The 27,663-nt window shown below is 31.3% G+C and overlaps 1 protein-coding gene across 1 annotated transcript in view; it reads left to right on the top strand.

Moving 5' to 3' along the window:
* The window catches only part of LOC133817282 (callose synthase 7-like), a 56,213-nt gene that overhangs the window by 7,915 nt on the left and 20,635 nt on the right, over positions 1-27,663 (top strand). The window contains exons 6-26 of the mRNA XM_062249754.1: positions 728-859; positions 2,658-2,747; positions 12,104-12,192; positions 12,602-12,725; positions 13,189-13,329; positions 13,824-13,894; positions 13,989-14,079; positions 14,772-14,891; positions 15,684-15,804; positions 18,184-18,455; positions 18,576-18,631; positions 18,866-18,926; positions 19,553-19,637; positions 19,743-19,792; positions 19,888-19,977; positions 26,235-26,342; positions 26,526-26,644; positions 26,750-26,831; positions 26,917-27,080; positions 27,207-27,330; positions 27,446-27,546. Coding sequence (XP_062105738.1) covers positions 728-859; positions 2,658-2,747; positions 12,104-12,192; positions 12,602-12,725; positions 13,189-13,329; positions 13,824-13,894; positions 13,989-14,079; positions 14,772-14,891; positions 15,684-15,804; positions 18,184-18,455; positions 18,576-18,631; positions 18,866-18,926; positions 19,553-19,637; positions 19,743-19,792; positions 19,888-19,977; positions 26,235-26,342; positions 26,526-26,644; positions 26,750-26,831; positions 26,917-27,080; positions 27,207-27,330; positions 27,446-27,546 — 2,291 coding nt within the window. The remainder of the gene's footprint in view (positions 1-727; positions 860-2,657; positions 2,748-12,103; positions 12,193-12,601; positions 12,726-13,188; positions 13,330-13,823; positions 13,895-13,988; positions 14,080-14,771; positions 14,892-15,683; positions 15,805-18,183; positions 18,456-18,575; positions 18,632-18,865; positions 18,927-19,552; positions 19,638-19,742; positions 19,793-19,887; positions 19,978-26,234; positions 26,343-26,525; positions 26,645-26,749; positions 26,832-26,916; positions 27,081-27,206; positions 27,331-27,445; positions 27,547-27,663) is intronic.

The following is a 27,663-nucleotide window of genomic DNA, read 5'->3' as shown; positions in this document are numbered from 1 at the left end:
CACTTTTTAGTTACCATGTATTTACATGAGAATAATAGATTTTTTTTTGTATTATTATTAAAAATTAAAACTTAAAAGTTACTTTAGAATTATAGCAAACAACACACCAAAAAGTATAACAAGTTATCATATAAAATGATAAAATTATGAAAAACATCATTAAATTAGTACACATATATATATATATTTAAATTAAACTATATATTGTGTCAAAATTGTGATGGTGCCTTAGTAGCATTATGTAAATTTACAATTTAATTGGGTAAGCATATGAATACATAAATAACTGAATGTTTGCATAATGAAAGGGCTAGAATCACAGTAGTGACTAAAAGGTATTTAAGACATTCACTCTCAAATACTATTTTAGTACAAATTAGAGTATTTCCAGCGGTGATTCTTTCTAAAATATTAATATTTTTATTTTATCTTTCATCCACGTAACTAAAAATATTTGTATATATAAAAAAAATAGTATTGTTGCCAATTTTTGGCAATCTTTGTAGGCCATGTTCTGATTTATGGACCCACAAATAATCTATAATACCTCCCATAGCACATGTATTATGATGTTGTAGCGATCGATTATTACCCAAAGTAAACATCTAATTATGAAGATTAATACAAAATGCATAGAGAATATACATCAAATCAAATCCTTATTTTTACTTGGCTTCTCATAATCAATTAACTCATTTCATCATTTTGTTTTTTTTTTTCTGTATAGATCAAAATAGCTGTTGAAGCCCTGCAGAATTTGGAAAATCTTCCAGTGCCCATGAAACCATTTCAGACCTTGAAACTTGAGAAACCTATCGATGACATCTTTATGTGGCTTTCCTCTATATTTGGTTTTCAGGTAATAATTTTTACTTTTTAAACATGAAAGAAAAATATTAAAGCATGATCGATCGGATGGAAGCATCCAAATTGGCTTTTATTATCAAACATCATATAGCTGACATTGAATTATTAATATATATTTCAAATGTTGTATATTGTACAGTTTAAATACAATTTAAATATTATATATCATCATCTAGTCCCTAATTATTATTACTTGTCTCAAATAAAAGATAACAAACCATTCTGAATTAACCAGCTCATTAACTATATAGATTTAGTGAGTTAGATTTGTTAGATTAATAAAATAATTACTTCTGTCATTAATTATTAAATGTGTTTTTTTCTTTTTTATTCACTTTATTATTATTAATTAGTATCTTATATTAAAAAGAATAAAATGATAAAACACTCATTATTTTTCACTGCATGCACTAAAAATTCACAAACTATGAAGATTTAATTCATATCATTTTATCACACAAGATAAGACCACTCTTAAAATTAATAGATATCGAGCCAATAAGGCCCTACTAAAGTATATGATCTGAATGTATGTGTAATGTATGATAGGATTTAACAATAATCATAGCTCTTATATATGTTATAGATAATTATGAACATATATATATATATATAATAGTCTTTTTCCATGGTTTGTCGCAATTATTATTATTAAAAATATTATTTTTCCATATATAGTTTAGCTAAATATTAGATTCAAATCTCAATTTTTAGAAATTACAATAATAATCTTCTCTTTTATATTAATAGAAAATTAATATAAATAGAATTAAAAAATTTATAATGTATATTTTAGCAATTTAAGTAAAAAAAATAAAAATGTAATAATTTTATTTTTTTAAAATGGAGTGCAGTAGAATTAAAACTATTCATTTTCCATTTAAATTAATTCTTTCTAATCTCTAAAATTATATAACAACACAATAATAAAATTTTCTTATTTAAAAATTATACAATGTAATAAAAATAAGTTTAATTAGTGTATTTTTTAGATTAATTTTTCATAATTTGTATTTAAGATTATTGTATTAAACATGATTTTTATTTAATTATCTATTTTATTAAGAAAATTTTAAATTTATTATTTAAAAATTTTAATTTCTTATTTTTAATAAATAATATGCATAATTTTTTTTTTTGTAAAATAGGTGTACAATTAATTCAAGACCTAGTATAAGAAATACACATGGTCTAATTATAAACAAATGTACTTTTCTTTTTATGAAATGTGTGGTATAATTAGCTTGAGGTGCATATATATATTTGTGGGGTATAAATATATAGCTCCCATTTTATAAAAAAATACAAAAATTTAATCCTGATTATAGTCAAATATCTTTTAAATTAGACATTTTAACCCTCTTAAATAATTAATTCATATAATAAATAAATTTTACTATCATATACGAGATCTGTGAAAAAATAATATTAGTTTAAAACTATATAAAATTTTATAATTATAATAAAACAATGTAAATATATTTTGTTGAAAAAGGTTTTAATATAAATCAAGTATAGCTTTAATTTCAGTAGATTATATGAACTAGGCTCATCACTATAATTTTTTCAAAACAGAGGATTAAATCTAATATTTAGCTAAATGCAGGAGACAAAAATGATAGTTTTCTTATTATTATTTATGTTAAATTATTAATAATAATTATTTTAGTTTTACTTGACGTTAGGTTTTTTTTTTTTTTTTTTCTTTTGAGGGGAGACGTTAACGTACTTTATTACTGATATTTCTATGTGATGTTGTTGACCGAATATACCTTTTACTATATGTGAAGAAAGCAAATGTGGCAAATCAGAGAGAACACCTAATATTACTTCTTGCAAATGCTGCTTTAAGGAAAATGATTCCTGAAGCTGAGACCAAGGTAATCAAATCTATAATTTATATATTTCTATATAGTATATGATAATTAGTGTATCACCATATAAATATACCTATGATTGTTTTTCATTTTTTTTAATCTATTTAGCATGTTTTATATAGTATTTAATAATTGAAAAGTAATATGACATTGTATGTAAATTATTTACTAAAATATTTTAGGTTTCCAATATAATAAAATAATTTATATATATAATAAGATAATCTTTTTTTATATATTAACACATACAATAGGGATCATTTGTAACAATCTTACACTACACGGGTAGGGTCTAGATTATTTTGTAGGGCTCATTGCCTATTAAGAAACTCTATAAAATATGGATCTCTCACCGTCATTATTTTCTGATGGCGCACTTTACATACAAAACCTTACTGAATTGTATTCTCTCTTAGGCTTAGGAAACTTAGTTGAATCTTGTACTTCTCGATCTTAAGTCGGTAACCTTCTTTGATTAATAAAAGCGCAAGTGGACGTAGGTCATTACCAACTCTTGGGGCCGAACAACTATAAATTCTTTGTGTCGTTTATTTGATTCTAGTTCATTAAATAATTTACTGTCGTTCATATTGACTCAGTGTCGTTGACCAAAACGCTGGTCAACATAATCTCATCTGATTGGTCATCATTTCTTAGTAGAAACAGACTTTGTCGTATCAAAAATAATGATCCGTCTAAAGAAAAGCAAGACTACAAATGCCCAACTTTTGAGACTGTCAGACTGGTTCAACAACTACTCATTTGTTATTAAACACATCCAAAGCAAAAATAATATTGTGGTTGATTTCTTATCCAGATTACCCCTTGCTACAAATTTAGCCTCATGGTGCTCACCAAAAATCATCCCTATCATCCCCCATAAATCATCCCATACCAATTCACTCATACTCATGATGACTTCCTCCTCTTCTTCTAGAAGCAATTAATCTTTTTCCCAGGATGCAAAAAATATCATTTCAAAGAAGTCCCAGAAATCAGCAAAAGAAAAAGTGATTCACAGAGCAATATTTTTTCAAAATTTTATGATTTCCAAACTCAGACCTTCCATACAAAATGACTTCAGAATCCATCTTATGTATCCCTTTGCTCAAATACTACCTCTTACAGACGTTATCTTTACACCAAAACTAGTAGTCCATCTCTTCTGGTACCTGGATAGTGTTTTTACAATAGTTATCGAGGTACAAACCATGACATAGCACACGTTGATCAAATCATTCTTGGATCAAGAAAGGTTCAAACCAGCATACCAAGTCCAAATGGACATTTTTTTCTGGTTTGCTCCATTAAAAGAATGGAAAAAAAGAACTATCATCTGAATGGAAAATGGTCTAGAATGATAAGCCTACTTTTATCTACCCACCAAGCTCAAATGTTGCTAGCTTGATGAACTACTATATTGTTCTCTTTCTTAGCCTTAATGCCAAGCTTGATGAAGAATATAATATAGTTAGTAATCCAACATTTGAAGTCTAGGGGTCAAAAGAATAACCATTATACGGTCTTGAGGGCCAAGAATGCATGGACATCCAAAATAGTATACTTGAGGAAAACCAGATGCCTCCTGAGTTATGGCACAAGCCAGAAGAAGATGCTCTTTGGGAGACGTTCCCTTCTTATTACACTTGCAAAATAACAAGGACCCTTGAAGCCAATCCACATTGCGAAGAAGGAGACAATTTAGGCCATCCAAATCAAAGAAACTCTAGAGCAAAAATATCCATCACTATACAAGATAACCAACATTGAAAGGGCAATTTCATGAAAAGAGTAATTATTTTGAAGATTCTCAAGACCCACATGTCGACACTCCAGATTCGCAAGACCCTTATCTCTTCTATTATACAAGAAATGAATGGGATACCATATACACAGACTATGAGGCATGCCCTCCAACTGGCAATGATCAGGTTGAAGAGCCGACATGAAGGGACCCACTCCACGAGGATCCAACATATAACTCTAACTACGGTGCCAGCCATGAAACAATATTTAAATAAGTGCTCTACTTTGTCGTCTAGTGTGTAAAAGAAAATTTGGTATTTACTTTATTTCCTTTATGGTTTGTTCAGGTAATTTTATCCCTTATTTATAGATAAGGTTAGGTGTCTTTACTTTAATATTTGTTCAAGGAATCTTATCCCTTACTTATAGATATAATTAGATGTCCAACTTTAGTTGGATAGGCTTAACACTTTATGCTTGGGTTCTACCTACATAAGGCCATCCCCTCTCATTGTAAAAATCAAGAAATTACAAAGCAATAAAATATCAGAGTGTTTATTATCAAAAAATTTCTCCTAAATCCTTCCTTAATAAGAGATTTCTAAAGTAGAGATAGTATGCATTGTGGATCTTATCTAAAGATAACTATATTGTTATTAGTTAGATTAACCTTCAAGTTAATTGATCTAGCAATCTATCTTGTATGATCATAAGTCATGCATTGTGGATTGTAAGTCGTGCATATCCATGTGAGAAATTGTTGGGTTATTAACACAGTGATTTGTCTAGCTTGTAACAGGAACCTCGAATGATATTAGAGCCATGCTTCATCCAATCCTACCTAAGAGTCTCTACTTTTTATTATCATGGCAAATGAAACCTCAACCTCTAGTTCTACAAGCTCTACTACTCCTATTATATCTCATTTGCCTCTTACTTCTTCTTCATCTTTTCGCAAGTCCACATCAAACAAACTTGACTTTCTTTATGAATTATCATATGTTCCAGAAGAAAACAATATCACCACTGAAAACCTTCATCTAATTAACCTAAACCTGATTTTCCCAAAATTTGTTACTCCTTTTACCTGATTCATTAAAGCTCTCATCAAACCCTCTTACAATGCCCCAAAATAATATATCCAAGCCTCCACATTTAGTGAGTGTCAAATGAGGCCTACTCATGAGGTCCAATTGTTACTTTACAAATCCCTCCTGAACTTATTCCCCGGTGGATTGTACATGGACTCACCCATATTCATTTTGGTGCCATACACTTTGCTATTACCCCTTCATGGCAGAAAAGGTCTTCCGATCGGTTGTCGAATGGGTCTGCAAGACAACCGCATGAGAAAATGTAAAGACCCAACTACTCTAGACTTTTGGACCATTAACGAAACTATACATACTAATCCTTAATAAAACTTACATTGTGAAAATACCATAACTTTATTAGGAAACTTGTAAAAATAAGAGTTACTTACATAAAATGTCAAGTAGGATATGGGATCCCATTGTCTTTAAAAACAAAACATAATTTAAAATAAAAAGGAGTTACATAACAAGTGCGGAAAAATACATGTAAAACCATAAAAACAAGACTACATCCTCGAATATCGAACTCTCGACTCCTTGAATCCATTCATCACTGATACACATCCCCCAAGCATCCACGAACCTTACCGCCACTATAGCTATTTTCCTGCACATATAAACAAAAAGGAATGAGCCTAATGCCCATCAAGGAAAATCTACCACATAGTTCATATACATAGATTTCACAAGAAACATAAGAACATAACATAACATAACATTACACTTATATCATACACATACTATAATGGCTATTATTACTTGGGGTCCCATAGACTAAACAAGTCATATGCCCATGAGATTAGTGGGGTCCTACTAGCTAAGCAGGTCATATGCCCATAATCTATTTGGGGTCTTGTTAGTCATATGGGTCATATGCCCAAGCCTACAAACATACATATCATAACACTTATCATAACATAAGAAACATAAGATAACATATAACATATGAATTTCTATCCTATTTTCCTTACCAAAATACCAGGATAAGAGGACAGAGGTGGGACTTTGGAACACTCCTAAGAACCATTTGAAAAAGAGTGAGTATAGTGAAGAAGAGAAATGAAAGGAATGGAAGGACTAAACCTTTGAGAAAAATACTTACCAAAACCTTTTTGCTCAAGAACTTAGATTTCCTAACCAAAATAAAGATTAAGGTTAGAGGCTGAGTAGAAGACTATGAGAACTTAAAATAAGATAATACCAATGAACTAAGGTGTAGAAATACCTTGAAGACTTGTAGACCAATCTAAACCTTGAACCGAAATACTATGAAACCTTACTTCCCCAAGTGTTTGATAAGCTTATGATGATCAAGCTTATGATTTCCCCACCTAAGTGTTTACACTCTCACACTCACCTAGCAACTTGCAGCCTCTGAACTTAGAGTAAAAGGTGAATAATGGCTGGGTACTAGGTCCTATTTATAGAGTTTAGGAATGAAAGGATCTTAATTTAACTTGAATAAAAATAATGGCTTTTTAGGTGAAAATAATTTGAATAATCGTTCAGCAGAGGCTGAAGACTCGTTCAAAAATGTGCTGGACTTATCAAAAGGTTGAATGGCTGAATGGAAAACAAATTCAAAAACTTTCAAAATAAGCTGAAGGAGGCGATATATCGCCTGGGCCAGAATGCCCGAGGCAATCGTGCATCGTTTCGTGTTTTCCGTATCTACGTACTGCGATATATCGCCCCCTATAGCTGCAATATATCGGCATTCGCTGATTATTTAAACACGAAATTACACATTTTTAGCTTAATTCAAATTGAGTAAACAGCCTTGACTAAGCTCTTAAACGTATTCAAAGCTGCTGACTAACCTTAGAGCATTCAAACTTTACCCTTATTAAATTTAATCCTCAAAATACTTAATCCTTAATCACCCATACATAACATGTGCTTAAAATCCTATTGGTTCTTATCTAAACCTTATAGTATAATAAATATTAACCTTAATATCAGCCATATTAATCAAACCTTAGGTTAACATTAATATTCTTAAACTATAGATTAAACTTAGAAAATCTACAAGTACTACTATGAGTGTCCAAATAATTCCCGGTCTGATCCAAAAATCCACAGTCATAAAGATAATACTATAAATACTATAATACTACTATCTAACTAGCTAAGTAAAGTTCTTGGACTCTACAGAAAATATCAGCATGCAAACATTGCAACCATAAAGACTACATTAAATGCAGGAACAATAATAACTACATTGTTCCCTAACTTTAATATGTCTCTTAGAGACAATCAATTGTCTGATGCTTGAAGTCCAATTGGTTGTAATTAACCAGGACCTCAATTCTATAGGAGCTACTCTTCACTACCAGATGACATATAGACTCCAAGATCACGCTCTAAATCTTTCATTGCCAACAGCTGAAGAAGCATTGCTGTCTCGGTAGACTCTACCCAAGTTCCAACATGCACTCATACTCCAAGGCAAATCTCTACAGATGATCATCTCATGAAGATTTTGCCCAATTCGTGGATAACAAACTATGAGATTCTCCACCAACCTCAAAACATTGTCCAAACTCTAACTGAACCATCTTATCACAAAAAAGAAGATGGTTCTATTGAGATAATCTTTGACCGAACTCAAACAAAGACTCACAGTTGCTTCAGCACCCAGTACATGATGACTTTTGTCACACCAACTGATCTAGAAATCCAATCTTTTGATTCTCAAGGCATCCCTATTTATGCTTTCGAATCTTCGGACAGACATAAGTATGAGGATGTTAGCGACTGCAAAATCTGTCTAAAAAAAGAAGAAGACCTCCCAAAGCGACGTCCTAACTTAGGAAAATGACTTAAGCAACGATTAGAAAATGGAGAAAAGAGAATAGGGTTTTTGGGTCAACCTTCTGGAAAGTTTGACTATATTGTCAAATATTTTGCTCCTAAAGACTTATCTGACCCTGTACCAGAACCAACTGGATTGGACACAAATTTTACTCTGCCAAGCTCTCAACAGTCTCCACCTCCAGCTCCTCAACAGAATACCCTACCGTGCTATAAAAAGCAGCAAAATGGATGCAACATCATGGAGAGACTTTTCCTACTTAAAATCAATTCCAACCATTCCACAAGGTTGTATGATGACTACCACTGATTATAATTCAGATTTTCCTTCTCTAAAAAAATTTGATAGACAAGAGGACCAAGAAGAGGTTTCTCACCAACCAAAGATTCAAAACCCCACAAGCAGGAATGTTGATGGGTCACTCAAAAAAGTATCTCCAGCCGAAGAGGTTCTCAATTGGAAATCAGAAAATATGATTGCCCATAACAAGGTCTTAAAACAGGTCGAGTTACAAAATACCAGAATAGAGACAACAGTTAACCAATCCCAGACTACGGTCTTCGATAAACTCACTACGAAAAATCCAACTGAATCATGAAGAACTTTTGATCAACATAAAAGCGAACACAGTCCCAATGTCAATCTTCTTAGGAAAAAGAAGTCAAGATAAAGAGCCTGAAACTCAATATGAATCTCTCAAGAACCATTTTTGTCAACAAGAACCCACAAAGGCTCCTTCCTCTAGCTATCTAGGCAGTGTGTCCCATTTCAGGATAACTACGACGCCAATTTCTTGGCAGTTTGCTACAATGCCAAAACCCTCCCAGCCTTTTCTTATTACTGGGTCTATACAGGAAGACTCTGTTGTACGACTAAGACAAATGATTTATGAAAGTCAACAATAGAAGACAAAAAAAAAAGGAAAGAAGAAAGAATCATCGATCAACTGACATAAGAACCTAAGACTCTTATGGTTCACCCAGCCACTAATCCTCTATCACAGATGATTTGATATACAAACACCCTCCACATCGTAGAAAAGAAACAGACTCAGAAGATCGAGGCTCTCCTTCTAGCTCAAACAAAGCTTCAGAAGACTGGTCTCAAGAAATGAGTTCCACATATACTGAGACCATGCCTAGTGATACCCAAAACTTATTCAGTGATGATGAGGCCTTTACACACTTTATGGTTCAAGCCTGTTGATGGATCAACCTCACAAACTGAATCAATTATCACAAGTGAAGACGAAAGTGGAAATAAATCTACATCAACACATGTCCCCCAACGATAAAAGAGTAAAAGCTCAAATTTTTAAACTTTTACTTTAGATGTCCTCCCTCCATCAAAATGGCACGAAAGGTTCCAAGAATTTCAAGCTTGGCTCAGCCAAGAATCCCAAAAGCCAGAAGCACAGACAAGGACGATTCTCCTCAATTTTGTCTTTCTTTTTTATAGGCACCTTACAACATTGGTGGGCAAGTCTAGGCGAATACAGACAAATGACGATTTTACAACTTTCGTCTATCATAAGCCTTGACCTATCTGTATATTGAATTCTGTGGACAAGGCGCTCAAGTCACAGAAAGACTATGCGAAGAATTCTTTAAACTAAAATGTTGCTCAATGGATAAAAGAGATTTAGAGAAGTATTACAAGAAGATGACTCAATGGTTCTACCAAATAAGTGGAATCGATGATCCAAATCTAAAGTAAGCATTCATCTCTTCCATACCAGAACCATTAGAAGAAGAAACATTCAGACTCTTTTCGGGAACAAGAAGAACCCTAATTGATGCTACAATTGGAGAAATATATCAGCTAGTTCTAAAGGCTTTGGAAAAGATGTGCCCCAACACAAATTCATCCAAGAATTCATGAAACAATCCATGAGGTTCGGAAAGGTTTGTAGCCAAAATGACCTACTGATAAAATGTTCATCGGAATCAACATGTTCATGTCCTCCAAGAGAAAAGAAATTACGAAGCAATAAAATATCAGTGTTTATTGTCAAAAATGTTCTTTTAAATCCTTCCTTTAGAGATTTCTAAAGTAGAAATAGTATACATTATGGATCTTATCTGAAGGAAACTACTGCTATTAATTAGATTAACCTTCGAGTTAATTGATCTGACAATCAATCATTTATGATCATAAGTCACGCAGTGTGGATTGTAAGTCGTCCAGATCCATGTGAGAAATTTATGGGTTATTAACACGGTGATTTGTCTGGCTTATAACAGGAACCCCAAATGGTATTTTCTCTATATTCACTTATAAAAAACCATTTGAGTTTCTGATTTTTTTTATGTTTTACAAGGGACAACTATATAACACTAGAGTTGAATCGAAATGTATAACATCGCTTCTTTTTAAATATTTTAACAAGAAACTTGCTCATAAATTACACTTATGCACGTGTAATACATATAAGTTGCAAAGCATTTTCGTTATTATTGAGTTATTAGATACAGTAAAACATTTACGTAAGAATAGTGTTAGGACCAAACTAATGGTATAATAATTGAGAGGTTAAAAATATCAACTTTAACAATAATAACAGTAAAAATTCCTTAATAAATATTATTTGAAGAATATTTATATAAGTACAATTAATCTCATACACAATAAATAGAGGCTAGGAAGGACACTTGATTATTTATATAATTATTACTATATAGAGGTATACTTTCTTATAAGGTACTGAAAAAAATCTATAACTTATTGCAATTCAAAAGTTATTCCTATTGATAACTTGTCCAAGTTGGAACCAAATAGAGGTCTTGTTGGAAATGAGTATAAATTTCCCAGTTCAAGAACTTCAGATGAATCTCGGTAAACCAGAGATGAATCTAAGAACACAAATCAGTAAGACTAATTATCAAACAATTAGAAAACGAAAAATATAAAAGCATAAATCAACACAAGTATATATACTGGTTCAAAACAAGATCAATGTGATCTTGAACCTAATCCAGTTTTAGGAATCACTATCTCTTCTTTATTCAATCAACGAAATGAGTACAAGACTTCAATGGAGCTTCTTGGAACAATCTTGGATCAAACTCTCTAAACACTCAATCACACAGGTGTTTTCCTCTCAATCCCTAAGTAAGCACTTTCCCAACAGTTGTGCTTCTCAATATAGTTCCTCAAACCCAGCTCTCACAACCTTTCTCAATACTCAATCTTGATTTCAACACTTGAGCTCTCTCGTCTAATCTGGCTTTTCTGTTGTTTCATCTATGTAGTGATCTTCAATGTGTTCTCTCTTCGTTTTTCTCTTCTTTGTTTTGTGTCTACCAACAAGTGAATCCAACATGTCCTTTTATAGACCAATGACTAAAAGTTAATGAGGTTGTTATGATAGTTGAGAACCAAACAACTCATTAACAGAATTAGTTGGGATTTGAAGAAACTACTCCCACAGGTCTTATATATAAATTATTCATATGGAGGTTTTACTGTATAAGAAAGTCGCATATTATGTTTTTGTTATCAAATAATAAATGAGATGAAAAAGGAATCCAATGCATCGTAATTTTATCATATTTCTAATTAATTAGTAAGATTTAGTAGAACAATGATGAAATACACTATCATCATAATTAATGTATTTGTTTTTATTTGGTGTTTATTATATGTATTCTAATTGCTTGATATGTAGTTTGTGAAGGCTGATCATTATTCTAACCTTATTGTAGTTGGAAGTATGTGTAAAGAATTTGGAGAGTAAACTTTTTGAGAATTATATTTCATGGTGCAACATTTTGAATCATGAATCAAACTGTAGGTGAGTTTAGTTTTCTGCTCATTTCAAAATACAAATACAGGTTATGGTCCACTTTTATTTTATATAATATATATACTTATCTTATTCATGGAATAATATGTAGTACATATATTTATATTTACAAATAGTTGGTGAAATATACTTTTTTAAACAATATTTTTTTAAAAAAAAAACCTATGTGTGTAGTTTATTTTAATTTGCAATTAGACTTATAATTGACATAACACCTTGTCATATATAATAATGCTACTTTTTAATTAATGTTTAACAAAGATCTTATCACAAAAACATTTTGAAAAGAAATAATTTGCAACACATGTCTATACTATATTTGTACACCTTGTATTAAAAAAACTTGAATATTTAACTTTTGTTTGCTTCTTATTTTTTTTATTCTTTTACTTTCCAGGTTTCCCGAGGATTATAACAAAACACAATTGTCTCTTATTTACATTTCACTTTATCTACTTATTTGGGGGGAAGCTTCAAATATTCGGTTTATGCCTGAATGTTTATGCTACATCTTTCATCATGTATGTTTAATTTAAAATTTTATATTTTGAAAATCTCAATTTGTTTACATGATGGTTTTGCTTAATTATAGGTTATTATATTTGCATTACAAACTATATATTTCCAATCATTGCATTAATTTTCCAATAAAATATTTTGTTTGTAATTGATTTATTTAGCTACCATTAAATGCAATTTTAGGAAAAATATGAAACACTTATTATTTAATAAAAATATCATTTTGTACAATAAATCACGAATACATAAAGGGATCTCATCAAATCAAAATAGACTTATAAATGGAGAGAGTGTATACAACTAAGCATACATATACATAGAAATAGTTTATTAGGGTTATTAACATGATATATATGATTTAATCTTATATATATATGGTTAATTAATTAAATACTTTGATTTTGAAATAGTTGTTACTTTAATCTTTGATAAAATAATATGATTTGTCTTTCCTAATTGTGGAAGATGGCTATGGAGGTGTATGTGATTCTCCATACAAATGTTCATCCTGTTAGTGGAGAAGCTTATGAAAGCGAAATGGACTCACGTGATGATGAATACTTTTTGAGGAATGTTATAACTCCTATTTATGTTGTAACACAACAGGTAATTAATTAAAGTAGGGCTTATACTTTTTTAGATCGTGTGTTTTGACTAATTATTTGTTTGGATCTTATATTTTGGCAAAAAAAAATTTTGAACTTTGTATTTTGTAAAAGGGTTCAAATAGACTCATAAACTCAATTTTTATAAAAGTTTTTTAAACTAAAATCATAAATAATTTACCAAACTAACAACTCAGAACAAAAACACAATTATTATGTCTAACAATTGTGTTGTTATATTCAATTTTTTATTCATCAAAATCAAATTTAGGGTTATATTTGAATCATTTTACAAAACACAGGGATCCAAATTAAAGTAATTTGTCAAAACGCAGAATGCAAACTTTTTTACTTCTCTAATTAATTTTTTATATTTATTCATTTTTTTTAGTTTCAATCTCAACCTTAGATTTATATAATTTTTTTAAAACTATTCGATTACTGGCTAATTTATTTATATGTTTCAACAATTTTATGGAATTTTGTTCGATGCAGGTTGCAAATCGAAGTGATCAAGGAAGTAATTCAAGATTGAAAAACTACAAAGATCTTAATGATAAATTCTGGCAAGTATTAATTTTTAACATTGACAAATCCTGTTGAATTTAATCTTTTTGTAAATTGGAAATTAAATGGTTTATTATTATATTTTTACCTTAGGTCTAAAAAATGTTTTAGCCGTTTGGGATGGCCGATAAACTGCAAGTCGGGTTTTTTTGGACATTCACATGAAAATCGAATTACAAATAAGGTACACAGTTTTTATTTATTTGATATTTTTTTTTCTTGCATTAATAATTGTTTATACTTGAAAATAGATCTATCGATATATCGTAAAACATATAGGATGTTGGCCAAAAAATGATAAGCATAATGAAAAATGATAATTTAAAGAATAAAATTCAGCTTAAGATGTCGATCGATACTTGTATTTAATAGGCATGCTATACAACGTGATTCTCTCTAATTAATAACTTACAGTAGAAATTTCTAAATTAGAAAAACATAAATCTTGCTAACTTTTTCTTTTTACTATAATAGATCAACTTTCTATCACTTAAACTAAGTAATTAAGCATATTTAACCAAAAAAAAGTTGCATAGGTTTCAATAATATTCAGTAATGTCGTGGAATAAAACTACTTGTTCTATTGATCAAACAAGTACTATATGCTCATCTTTTTTAATGAAAATTTCAATCTTTACTCGGATTAAATAATATCTGTCAACATTTCCATGCTCATCTTATTTTCTATATTCCTCTACGTTAAAATCCTATTTCAAGTTAAATCATCAATTTTATGTATAAACATTAGAATTGATAAAAATTATATATTGGTGCAAAGTTTTGTAGAGATATGACTATTTGATATATATATATATATTTATATAATATCATATTACTAAGCTTTAATTCATTTTCCTATTGAAATAAATGATACAGATCATAAAACAAGCTAAGGAAGAAGAGGAGAACTCAAAAATAAATTTTGAAGAGAGTACAATTTGGAATCTTTATAGAAATTTTGATCGAATGTGGATTTTCTTTACGTTGTCCTTCCAGGTAAATTAGCCCAAATCCATGTATTAATAATCCTATAATTATAGATAAATTATTAATATTCTTTGACAAATGAGTATTCTTTATTTGATGAGTAGAGTTTTTTTTTTAAAAAATTATTCATACTTTTATTTTTTTTGTTGTTTGAAGATTTATATATACGCGTAAATATTTCTACTTTTATATATTTGATAAATTATCATTTTATATTCTGTTCAGATTATCAGTATACTTAATGACATATATAACGACATTATTAATTTAGTACCAGCTCACTTATTTTCTAATATCTGTCAACATTTCCATGCTCATCTTATTCGAATATTATATACTTTAAGAGGATTATTAAATTTTAGAGCAATTCTCTAGTGATCCCTTTTAGAAGGGGCTATTATTGTACCCTTTTTAGTTATAATCCTAATTTATTTTTATATATGATTGTATACATACAAATTTTTAGAAAATTATGAGGCACCGAAAATAGAGTTAAGATATTTTTGTTGCAATGTATGTGTTTTTTTATAAGCAGGTGCAATATATAATATTTGAACTTTAATCTATTGTAAAAAAATTGGAATTATAACTATTTATGTACTAAAACACAAAGGATACATTAATTTTCTTTAAGGTGACCTAATTAAGAATTACCCTAAATTTTATTCTATTAAATATTGATTTTTCCACGTTTTTCGTAGTGTTTTAGAATAAAAATAGGAATAAATAGATTTATTGTCAAATAAAGCCATTGGGTAAGTAATTACTCTTATATTAAATATGTGAAATAATTTATTTTAGGCCATGGTGATTGTTGCATGGAATAGTCCTTCCAGATCCGTTGCTGCTTTGATTGATGGAGATGTGTTTCAAAGTATTTCAAGCATATTCATTACTTTTGCTTCGATGAAGTTTCTAAGAGGTAAATATCAATGATATCTTATATTAAACAAATTCCCTCAATCTTACCGTGTTAGGTTTTGTATTTTTGGACTACTCGTAGTTTCTTTTCCTCCTTTCAACACATTGATAAGTTGTAACGTTGTAATTTACTTTATATATATATATATATATATGATGGTATATAGTATAGTTAGAGGATCTCTAGAAATTTTCAAAAAATTCTAGATAATTTAAAGTGTCAAAGTCAAGATTCAAACAATTTGTTACATATATATATATGTCTGTTACATGCATGTAATATGTTGTTTGAATCATGATTTCGACACCTTAAATTATCTATAATGTTTTGAAAATTTATGGAGATCTCTATAATTTGTTATATTTAAATATATTTCTATTGAAAACAAATTTTATTTTTATATACAAAAGTTTGTTACTAAAATTATATTATTGATATCTTGATATTAAAATTATATTAGTGAAGCATATAACTTATTAGTATTTGTGACTAAGAAGGATATATAGTCATAAACATATAATGTTTTTTTTTCTATATGAATATAAATAAGGTGTTATAAGTTTATTTTATTTGTCATTTTTTAAAAATTAAATTCTTGTTATATTAATATTATTTTAGTTGTTTAAAATATATTTTAAATAAGATTAAAATAACATTATGTATTTGCCATTTTGTATGTGAGAAAAATGGAGGAAACTTAGTGTAAATTTTATTTTAAATAATTAACTAAAGTATCATTGCACTAAAAATCACAAGTGAATATATAATAAAACAAAGTATGCTTACAAGTTCTCATTTAGATTTAATTTATTAACTTAATAAAATCTTCATTCAACTAAATTTTGATCAATTTAAAATACATTTTTACTTAAACTTGTTGAATAATATTATTATTTTTATCTATTTTGGAAAAGAAAAGAGATCTATCAAATACTAAGAAAGGTTTATTTATATAAATAACTCTTAAAATCTCCAAGCTTTGTATCACTTATGTCCTTATTACTTATGTGCATGACATGTGGTATTTAACGTGTTTGACATGAAATTATTTTATGTAGGTATATTGTTTTGGTATTGTTTTCTGTTTTTGTTTTCAAAGTTGTGATTTTAGAAATGAGAACAGAAAACAATTTTTATAGTTTTAAAAAAACAATAGATATTTGGTTAATGTTTTTCTAAAAACAATTTTTTACTTTTTTTATTTGTTAAAAAAATAAAATATTAAATAAAAAATTAATAAATATATTTATAAAGAAAAAAATATTTTAAAAGTTTGTAATAAATAATGAGATAAAGTAATGTGAAATAAAAAGTGATGAAAAATAAAGCGTAAATAAATAAGGAAAGAAATAGTGATAATAAAGAAATTGAGAAGAGAGAAAGTGATGCGAGAAAAAAATGATAGAGAAAGTGATCAAAGAAAAAAAAAGGAAATAGTAAGTAATGAGAAAGAAAATGAGAAAATAGAAAGTGATGAGAGAGAAATTGATGTGAGAGAAAGTGAAAAGAGAAAAACTAATGAGAGAGAAATTGATGTGAGAAAAAGTGAGGAGAGAGAACTGATGAGAGAAAAGTGACATGAGAAAAAGTAAGGAGAGAGAGTGGTGTGAGAATAAATGATGTGAGATAATAATAATTAAAAAAAATAATGTGAAAAAAAAAGATGTACAAAATAAAATTTGAGAACATCAGAAAATAACTTTTTTTGTTCTCAGAATTTTCCGCTTTTTGTAACTTTGTTTTTAAAATTTGTTTGCTGAAAACAATGTCAAACACATCTACTTGTTTTCAAAAAATAATTTTTAACTTTTAAAAACAAAAAACTATTTTTAAATTAACGAGTCCAACACCATCTTAGTATGGGAATCCAAATGCAACTCAAATTAGTTTAGGACATAAAGGATACACAAATTAGTTTATTGTATATATTGGAACCCACATACTATTTACCCTAGATAAATAAAATTTTATAAATATGTGTGGATCAATTTTTTGTAGGGTTTATGCTTTTTTAGACATTGTGTTTTAACTCATTGTTTGTTTAGATCATGTGTTTTAAAAAATTAATTTTTGGATCCTGTATTTTCTAAAATAGTTCAAATAGACCAATAAACCTGACTTTGATCAAAGTTTTTTGAACTAAAATCACAAATAATTCATCAAACTAACAACTCAGAACAAAAATATAATCATTCTACCTAAGAACAGTGTTGTAATATTCAATTTTTTGTTCATCAAAATCAGGTTTAGGGGCATATTTGAACCATTTTACAAAATACAAGTCCAAAAAATAATTTGTCAAAACACAGAGTTCAAACAGTTCATGAGACAATAAACTCTTTTTATTTTAACTGTATTAATTGTGCCTTCTGAATGCAGCCACTCTCGATATAGTTGTCAGTTTGAAGACATGGAAAGGCATAAAAACAACAGAGATAGTACGATACCTCTTGAAATTTTCAGTGGCAGCTTTATGGGTTGTGCTTATGGCGATGGGTTACTCCCATAACTTAAAAATGGTTGCTGCTTTCTTGCTACCAAACATTTTGGCTGCGACACAATTCATATTGCCTCCAAACTTGCATAAAGCCATGGCCACTTCTAACTTGTGGATAATCACTTTAGTTAAGTGGTGGACTGGCATTGATGAGGTATGAAGATCATGATTTCATTCAACATTTTTTTTTATTACTTGCTATACATATGCCTTTTTCTTTTTCTTTTTCCATTTTACTAATTGGTGTTATTAATTATTTTGGACTATTCTTCAGACACAATTACACATAGGAACAAACATGTATGATGAAGACATTATTTCAAAAATGAAGTATGAATAATCTCTATCTTTTTTTTTTCTTTTTTATGTAACCTTTCTCTATTTCCATATTCTGAAAACGGGGGTGCGCAATATGTATAGCTTTAATTCCTAAATTTTCTTCTGGGTATACTGGTCATTATTATTTTACAAATATAGGAGTATATATGATATATGCTATTATAGATATAGATATAGATATATATATATATATATATGTAACATGTAATGGTTTGATGTGTTCAGATATACATTGTTTTGGGTAGTTCTGTTAAGCACCAAGTTAGCATTCAGCTACTATGTGGAGGTATATAAAATTTCTTTCTCAAATCATCAATCAACTTCACAAGCAATATACATACATATTATGCACAACTTATGCATACATGCATGCATGTGCAGTTTATTCTCTTATACAGTTTATGCATGTATAGGGTAGTATAAATTTCTACACACTACAATGAAATCAGGTTCTTAATAAGGAATTTCGTTTTCAAATCTAATCCTTTTCCATTATATGTAGCTAGTGTTGAGAGTAATCTGGTGGTACGTAATGTCATGATCAACTTGTGGTCATTAACTATTAAGTGTTGAAAAGGAATTGAAATTTCTTGTCTCACAAAATTAAGTCTCAATACTGTCACTTCTCTTTAAATGCCACATCACTTATTTGTACTAATAGATAAATAATTAATACAGCAATCAATATTGATCACTAATAATATTGAGATAATGTGTTATTTTTTAGTAGGCATTAGGACAAGTTAAAGATACCAAATTCTGAGAGGGGTGATTTTCATTAGTTGAAAAGTGACTAATATCATCACATTTCTTGTAGTTTTTAGAATTACTACTTTATAATATTATTATTATTATTATTATTGTTGTTGTTGGTGGAATTTTCAAGATTTGGTTAACTCGTTTTGTTGACAGATAGCACCTCTAGTTGAACCAACAAAAGATATCATGAATATGTCTACTATTGATAATATTCAATGGCATGAAGTCTTTCCACATGGTTCTACTTTAACCTTTCTTTTATTTGTTTTCATTAATTGTAACATTAGCACTTCAGTTTTTACTGACTGATTTCTATAATTTATTTTCTTTCTTTTTGCTGCAGTAAAGCATAAGATTTGTGTCATCATTGCCACTTGGGCACCGATTGTTCTGGTGAGTTAAATGTAGATGTACATCTTACTCCTACATTGGCTATAATTTATCCTGTATTAATTATTTATGTGTGTATCAATTATTGATGTGTATAGGTTTATTTCATGGATACACAAATATGGTATGTCATATTTTCTAATCTATTTGGTGCAATACGTATTGGAGTATTCAGCCGTTTGGGTGAGGTTAGTAGTGAGATTTCTTCTCATACATCGGAAACTTTTGTTGCAATGTTCTTGATATAATAATATTGGTGTTTGAACATGTTAGGATTATACTTAGAGACAATAGATGAAAGATGAACACAATAAACCAGTATAAAAACATAAACACACAACACCAAAATTACTTTGTTTAGTAGACAAAAGCAATATGTTTTTACTACCTACATTCAAGGCAGGGCAAAATCCTAAACAAAATTTACTATGAAAAATAGAAGAGATTACAACCACTTGTAGGAAATAAAGATAGATTTCCAAGTTCATGGACCTCAGATGAATTTCAGTGAATCAAAGATGAAACTAAGAACACAAATCAGTAAGATTAATTATCAAGCAGTTAGAAAACTAAAAGCATAAATCAACACAAGTATATATACTGGTTCAAAATAAGATCAATGCGATCTTGAACCTAATCCAATTTTAGGAACCACTATCTCTTCTTTATTCAATCAATGACATGAGTACAAAGCTTCTATTGAGCTTCTTGGAACAATCTGGATCGAACATTCTAAACACTCAATCTTGCAGGTGTTTTCCTCTCAATCCCTGAGCAAGCACTTTCCCAACAGTTTTGCTTCTCAATATAGTTCCCCAAACCCAGCTCTCACACACTTTTGCTCAATACTTGATCTTGATCTCCACATTTGAGCTCTCTCTTTTGATCTAGTGTGTTGTTTTAACATGTGGAGTGAAATTGTCCTTTACTAAGGATTGATTTAACACTTAAGTCAATGGGGTTGTTATGACAGTTGAGATCCTAACAGCTCACTAACAGAACTAGTTGGGATTTGGAGAAACTATTCCCACACCACCAATGTAATTTACAGAGATCTAAAGAACCACTCTCAAAACTCCAACTGTGTATAAAGAACAATTAGAAGAAAGTTACAAACCCTAGAGATTAGTTCTCTCTCTCTCTCTAAAATCTCTCTCAATTACAAAATGCACTCTCTGATTCGATCTGGTTCATTCTTGTTAGGGAGTAGTTTTTGTGTTAGTTATTAGTGCTTGTATTAGTTTGTTAAGTTGTTAGGTTCGTTATTGTTCTTGCTTAACAACTTCTTTCTTTTCAGTTGTAACTAACTATCTCTATTGCTCGTATATAAGGAGTGATCATTCTTTAATCAGCTAAGTCAATACAATACATTTTTTCTTCAGTTCACTCTTTCTTTCTTACAAATCTAATATGGTATCAATTCCCTCTCTTTGACTCATTGTCTTTCTCGATCCTTCTGCTTCTTGATCACCAACGGCTCAAGCTTCAAATTCCACCAATGGCGGTGCCTCTTCTCAAGCTGCTTCCGCTACTGTCACTATTCCAAGAACAGGACTCGTTCAATTCTCGCATTATTTCCATTCGATTAGATGACCACAATTTTCTTCCATGGAAACACTAAGTCTTTCATGCCATCTGCGACAATCATCTTCAGAAGTTCTTGGATGATTCCAACAATCCACCAAAGTTTTTGACCGATGCTGATAAAGCTGCAAATCGTCTCAGTCTAGAATATCAAGATTGGGAGCAACATGATAGCTTGCTCATCACTTGGCTTCTTTCTTCAATGTCTAAGAAAATGACCAATTGGATGATCGGAAGTGATTCCTAAACCCAGATCTGTTCTGCCCTTTCCGATTATTACACATCTCAAAATCGAGCCAAGATAAGTCAATTTCGAACCCTTCTTCGCAATACTCTTATGACTGGTTCTTTAAGTGAATATCTACTCAAGAAAAAAAAAACCATTGTTGATACTCTTACCTCCATAGGCCATGTTACTTCTTAACAAGATCAGATTGAAGCCATCTTTAATGGCTTACCCAAAGATTATGAAGTTTTCATTACCTCTGTTGACACTTGAACTGGCCCCTATATTGAAGCTCTCTTGATGGCCCAAGAAGTTCGGATTGATAAAGGAGCTAAGGAGCTCTATATTGTCACTGCTGAGGCCAATCTTGCTTCTCAGTTTCGACCGAACAACCTTCGTGGAGGGTTCTTCAATGGAGGTTCTCGTGGTGGATACTCCAGAGGAAACTACCCTCAATATTTCGATCATTCACCCTAAATCCACAACCAAGGTGGTCGTGGTTCCTCTTACTCTGCTTGTGGTACACCTCATTTTCCCTTCAGAAGTGCCAAAAGCTATCCAAGTGATGGTCGTGGGTCTTACAATACTTGGGGACATGAACTACATTGTCAGCTCTACCACAAGCAAGGTCACAATGTCAAAACTTGCTTCTACAGGTTTGACAAATTGTTCCATGGCCTTGAATCGTTCCAGAATTTTTCCCCAAATTCTTCGAGTGGTGATATGCAAGTTATGTTAGCTACACCCAAAACTGTATCAGATGGCAGCTGGTATCCAAATTCCGAGCTACTCATTACCTTACTTCGGATCACAGCAATGTCATCCACACATCTTAATACTTTGGTGAGGAGCAGATTCACATGGGTAATGGTACAAATTTGTATCTTAAACATGTTTGGCAATCTTCATTTCATACTCCCCTGCACCCTAAACTCCTTTACTTGCGCAATTTACTTCATGTACCCAAAATTACCAAAAATCATCTTAGTGTCTCTCAATTTGCACAAGATAACCATGTATTTTTTGAGTTTCACTCTGATTTTTGTTGTGTGAAGGACCAAGCTACATGGAAGATCTTGCTGGTTGGGAGGCGCCACAAGGGTCTCTATCGCGTTGATCCCATTCAGCTTGCTCTAATTGCTTAATCTCCACAATTTGTTTCATTAGCTAGTTTCTCTTCTCCTCCTCAGTCAAACTTTCATGAAATTCTGATGTTACATGCCTAAGTAGCTCCATTTCTGTATCCCCTAGTGTGTTTAGTCTATGGCATAATCGCCTAGGACACCCATCCACAAAGATTGTAAAATTTGTACTTAACTCTTGTACCATTGGTTTTAGTAATAAAAATGTTTCAAATTTGTGCAATGCTTGCTGTCTTGGCAAACATCATAGGCTGTCCTTTCCTCTTTCTACCACTGTCTATACAACACCTTTACAATTCTTGCATTCAAATTTATGGGGTCCTGCCCCTGTCACATCTTCTAATGGCTATAAATACTACATTGGCTTCATCGATGTATTCTCTAGACACACTTGGATCTATTTACTAAGAACCAAATATGAAGCCTTACCCACTTTTATCAAGTTTAATACTCAAGCTAAATTACAACTTGGTTTTCAAATGAAAGTCATTCAATCCGATTGGGGGGGGTAAATATCGTTCTTTTACACGTTTCCTTAAAACTCATGGCATTATGCATAAACTTTCTTGCCCACATACACATGAACAAAACGGTATTGTCGAGCGTAAACATAGGCACATAGTGGAGAGTGGCCTTACCTTGTTAGCTCAGTCATCTATGCCATTGAAGTATTGGGATGAAGCATTTAGAAGTGTTGTATTCTTGATTAATCGAATGCCCACACCTGTCCTTCCTAATGTTTCTCCCATGGAAGTTTTGTTTCAGGTCAAACCAGATTATTCAAAGCTTAGAGTGTTTGGATGTCTATGTTTTCCTAATCTAAGACCTTATAACAAGAACAAGCTCAAGCTCAAGCTCAATCTCAAGCTCAAGCTCAATTATAGGTCCACACCGTGCACATTTCTTGGTTATAGTTTGACTTAAAAGGGGTACAAGTGTCTCTCAAAGGAAGGTTGTCTATATCTTTCTCGAGATGTACTATTTCAGGAAGATACTTTTCCTTTTTCCCCCTCCCATATCCCGTTGTCTTCCTCCCCAAAATCTGCACCACCGAAAATGCCATTTGCCAAGCCCCCAACTATGTCTATCATTCGAAAATTTGCACCTCCACCCACTACAGCCACTACTCCCTCTTCCCCTTTAACAACTCAATCTACTCCTCCATCTCCAGTAGCTTCTATATCATCTATACCTCCCACGCCCCAAGCTGACCCACCTATACATGTGTCTATATCCTCACCACAACATGATGTTGCCCAACATCCTTTAATATCTAATCATGTTTCAACTAACAATCCTACTATGAATGCTACTGATGTTGTTGCAGGTACAAACACATACCAAATGGTTACTAGAGCTAAAGTTGGGATTCACAAGCCCAAAGTCTACATTGCTGCAGCTGAACCAAGGAGTCTTAAAAATGCTATGTAGACAACTCATTGGCATGAGGCTATGACAAATGAGTTTCATGCTTTACAAAAGAACTCTACTTGGTCTTTGGTGGATTTACCTGCTGGAAGAACTCCAATAGGTTGCAAATGGGTGTACAAAGTGAAAGAGCATCTGGATGGTACCATCCACAAGTACAAGGCTTGGCTTATTGCTAAAGGGTTCCATCAACAACAAGGTTTTGACTATAATGAAACCTTTAGTCTAGTTGTCAAGCCAATTACAATTCGGATTGTGTTGACCATTGTTCTCTCTAAAAGATGGTGTATTCGTCAACTCGATGTAAATAGTGCTTTCCTCAATGGGGATTTGCAAGAGGAAGTCTATATGACACAACCACCGGGGTTTGAAGATAAACCACATAGAGTTTGTCGATACTATATGGTTTCAAACAAGCACCAAGTGCTTGGTTTAAAAGGCTCTCTACTGCACTTTTCAGCTATAGTTTTGTATCTACTAAGATGACTCTTCCTTTTTTGTTTGTGCTACATCCACCCATTGCACCTATGTTCTTGTTTATTTTTATGATATTTTGATAATGGGCAGCTCTAACATCTTCATATCTTAACTTATTTCTAATATGAACTCCTCGTTTGCTCTAAAGGATTTGGGCCAAATAATCAACTATTTTTTGGGCATTCATGTGACTCCCACAACTAATGGTTTTCACTTGTCTCATAGGAATTATCTCCAAGATCTTTGTAGAGCTAAAATGCAAGGTGCTAAGCCGATTACTACTCCAATGAATGTTGGTTTGAAACTCTCCAACTATGGAAGTGATCCTGTCCAAGATGCCACTTTGTATAGGTCCATTGTTGGTGCTCTACAATATGCCACAGTCACAAGGAGATTGCTTACTGTGTAAACAAGGTAGCTCAATTTATGCACAATCCTCTTGCTTCTCACTCAATTGATGTCAAAAGGACATTGAGATATATTGTTGGAACACTTGATCATGGACTACATATGCAAAGGTCCTTGCATTTTCAACTTGAAGCCTTTAGTGATGTTGATTGGTCTTCAGAACCTGATGATCGCAGGTCCACAATTGGTTTTTGTGTCTATTTTGGAGACAATCTTATAGCTTGGCAGTCTAAGAAGCAAATCACCATATCTCGGTCTTCTGCAGAAGCTGAGTTTCGAAACTTAGCTTGTGTTGTCACTGAATTAACTTGGATTCAATCCTTACTGTGCGAGCTTCATGTCTCTCTTGGGGAACCACCAACAGTTTGGTGTGACAATCTCAAATTGGTTATGCGTGCTGCGAATTCTATTCTCCATGCTCGAACCAAACATATCAAAATTGATCTCTGCTTTGTTAGGGACAAAGTATTACAACATCAGATTTTGGTCAAGCATGTTCTAGCACTAGATCAGGTTGCGGACTGTCTAACCAAGCCCATTTCCCGCCATCGCTTCTCAGATTTGAAGGACCAACTCACTCTGGTTTCCTTATCCACATTGAGTTTGAGGGGGGTTGTTAAGGAGTAGTTGTTGTGTTAGTTAGCTACTAGTGCTTATATTAGCTTGTTAAGTTGTTAGCTTCGTTATTGTTGTTGCTTAACAACTTCTTTCTTTTCAGTTGTAACTATCTCTACTGCTTGTATATAAGGAGTTGACCCTTCTTTAATCAGCTAAGTCAATACAATACATTTTGTTCTTCAGTTCACTCTTTCTTTCTTACAATTTTAATAATTCCGAACAAAATGGGTAAATATAGTTCTAATAAAAGAACATGTCACATCACCAAATCTCGTAAAAACTGATTTTTTAATATAAAACTCAGATATATTGAGACATCTAAAACCGCATGTTAAGACACGGGCTCAGGCCGCGGCCACTAACATTCCTCGCTGCGGCCACTGCTCTCTGACTGTGAGGCCGCGGCCACTGTAAATGTGAGGCAACTCTTCAATAGAACACTATCAGTATATAACTTCATTTTGGATTTGAGGGTAGTTAGAGCTTTCTTTTTGTAATGATCGAGTTTGCACTAAATTACTCTCTATTGATGATGATAATTATTCTATATTAATGTTTTTAGATAACAACAATTGGTATGTTGCGGAGTAGATTTCAATTTGTGCCTCTAGCTTTCAGTCGTCGTCTCATTCCATCAACTACCAAGGTTGCCCCTGAAATTAAAAACTGGGTAATGTTAATTTTATTGAAGTTGTGTTTATTGTGTCGTGTGATACCATATTGTATTATATAATATTATATTAGATTGTATAATATATAAAAAAAATTAATGACTGATTGACTATTGAAATATTATTTGAACTTTCCATCTGGCTCTTTCCTAACATGTTTAATTTCATATATTTGGCTAAAGAGAACACCTTTGAAAAGACTGGATCCATCACAACTGCCAAAGAATATTGCGAATAATTTCATTCAAGTGTGGAATGAGTTCATAAATTCTATGAGAGAAGAAGATCTTATCAACTATAGGTTCTGATAGCTTCTTTCTCTCTAAGCTCTGCTAAAAAGAAAAAGGAAAAAAAGTAGAAGATTTAAGTTTCTGATTATTAGTTTCTTTTAATGAAAATTGTCCAGAGACAGAGATTTGCTTTTGGTTCCTTATTGTTCAAATGAAATTTCTACTGTCAAGTGGCCACCTTTCTTGCTCGCTGATAAGGTATTTTATTTTATTCTTCACTTTCTTACTAAGATTAGTCATTTATATTCATTTTTCTTTAATCAATCTTTTTTAAATGTGACAGGTTTCCATAGCATTAGATATTGCAACAGATTTTAAAGGAACAGATGATGATGAATTATTTAAGAAGATTAAGAGTGACGGCAACATGTACTCAACAGTAATTGAATGTTATGAGTCACTTAGGGATGTAATTCATGGCCTTCTGGAAGACAAAGCTGATAAGATGTATGACAAAGAAAATTTTCAGTATCAAGCTTTTTTTTTTTGGACGTCACTTTTTTTTTTTTTTGTGCAAACTTAACCTCCTGTAATTAAAAGTATCATCAGTTGATTTTTGATCTTTTGAGACAGGATTGTAGAGCACATATGCAAGGAAGTAGACGAAAGTCTACAAAGAAAAGTTTTTTTGAACAATTTCCGCATGAGTGGGATGCCTTCTCTCAGTGAGAGAGTGGAAAAATTCTTGGGCAAATTGGTAACACATTTCCTCAGTAACTTTTTAATGTTCATAATGCTACATATCATGATCAGTGATTTGATATATATGACCTACATATGCCGCTGAATACTTTAAGTTTGTATATTGACAGCTATCTGATGAAGATGATGAGACCCTTCTACCTCAGTTAATCAATGTGCTTCAGGATATTATGGAAATTATCACACAGGATGTTATGATTAATGGACATCAGTAAGAACTGAAAAACATATAAACTTACTTGGGCAAGGGAAAATAATTTTTTTTTTTTTTGGATTTTGGATCTTTTTGTTGTAGCTTTGTTTTTGTGAAGTTCCCTTTTCCAAATTG

The sequence above is a fragment of the Humulus lupulus genome, chromosome 2 (genome assembly GCF_963169125.1).
Source record: "Humulus lupulus chromosome 2, drHumLupu1.1, whole genome shotgun sequence".
NCBI classification, from domain to species: Eukaryota; Viridiplantae; Streptophyta; class Magnoliopsida; order Rosales; family Cannabaceae; genus Humulus; species Humulus lupulus.
Note: the sequence above shows the minus strand (reverse complement) of the source record. Positions and strands in the feature narration are given on the sequence as shown.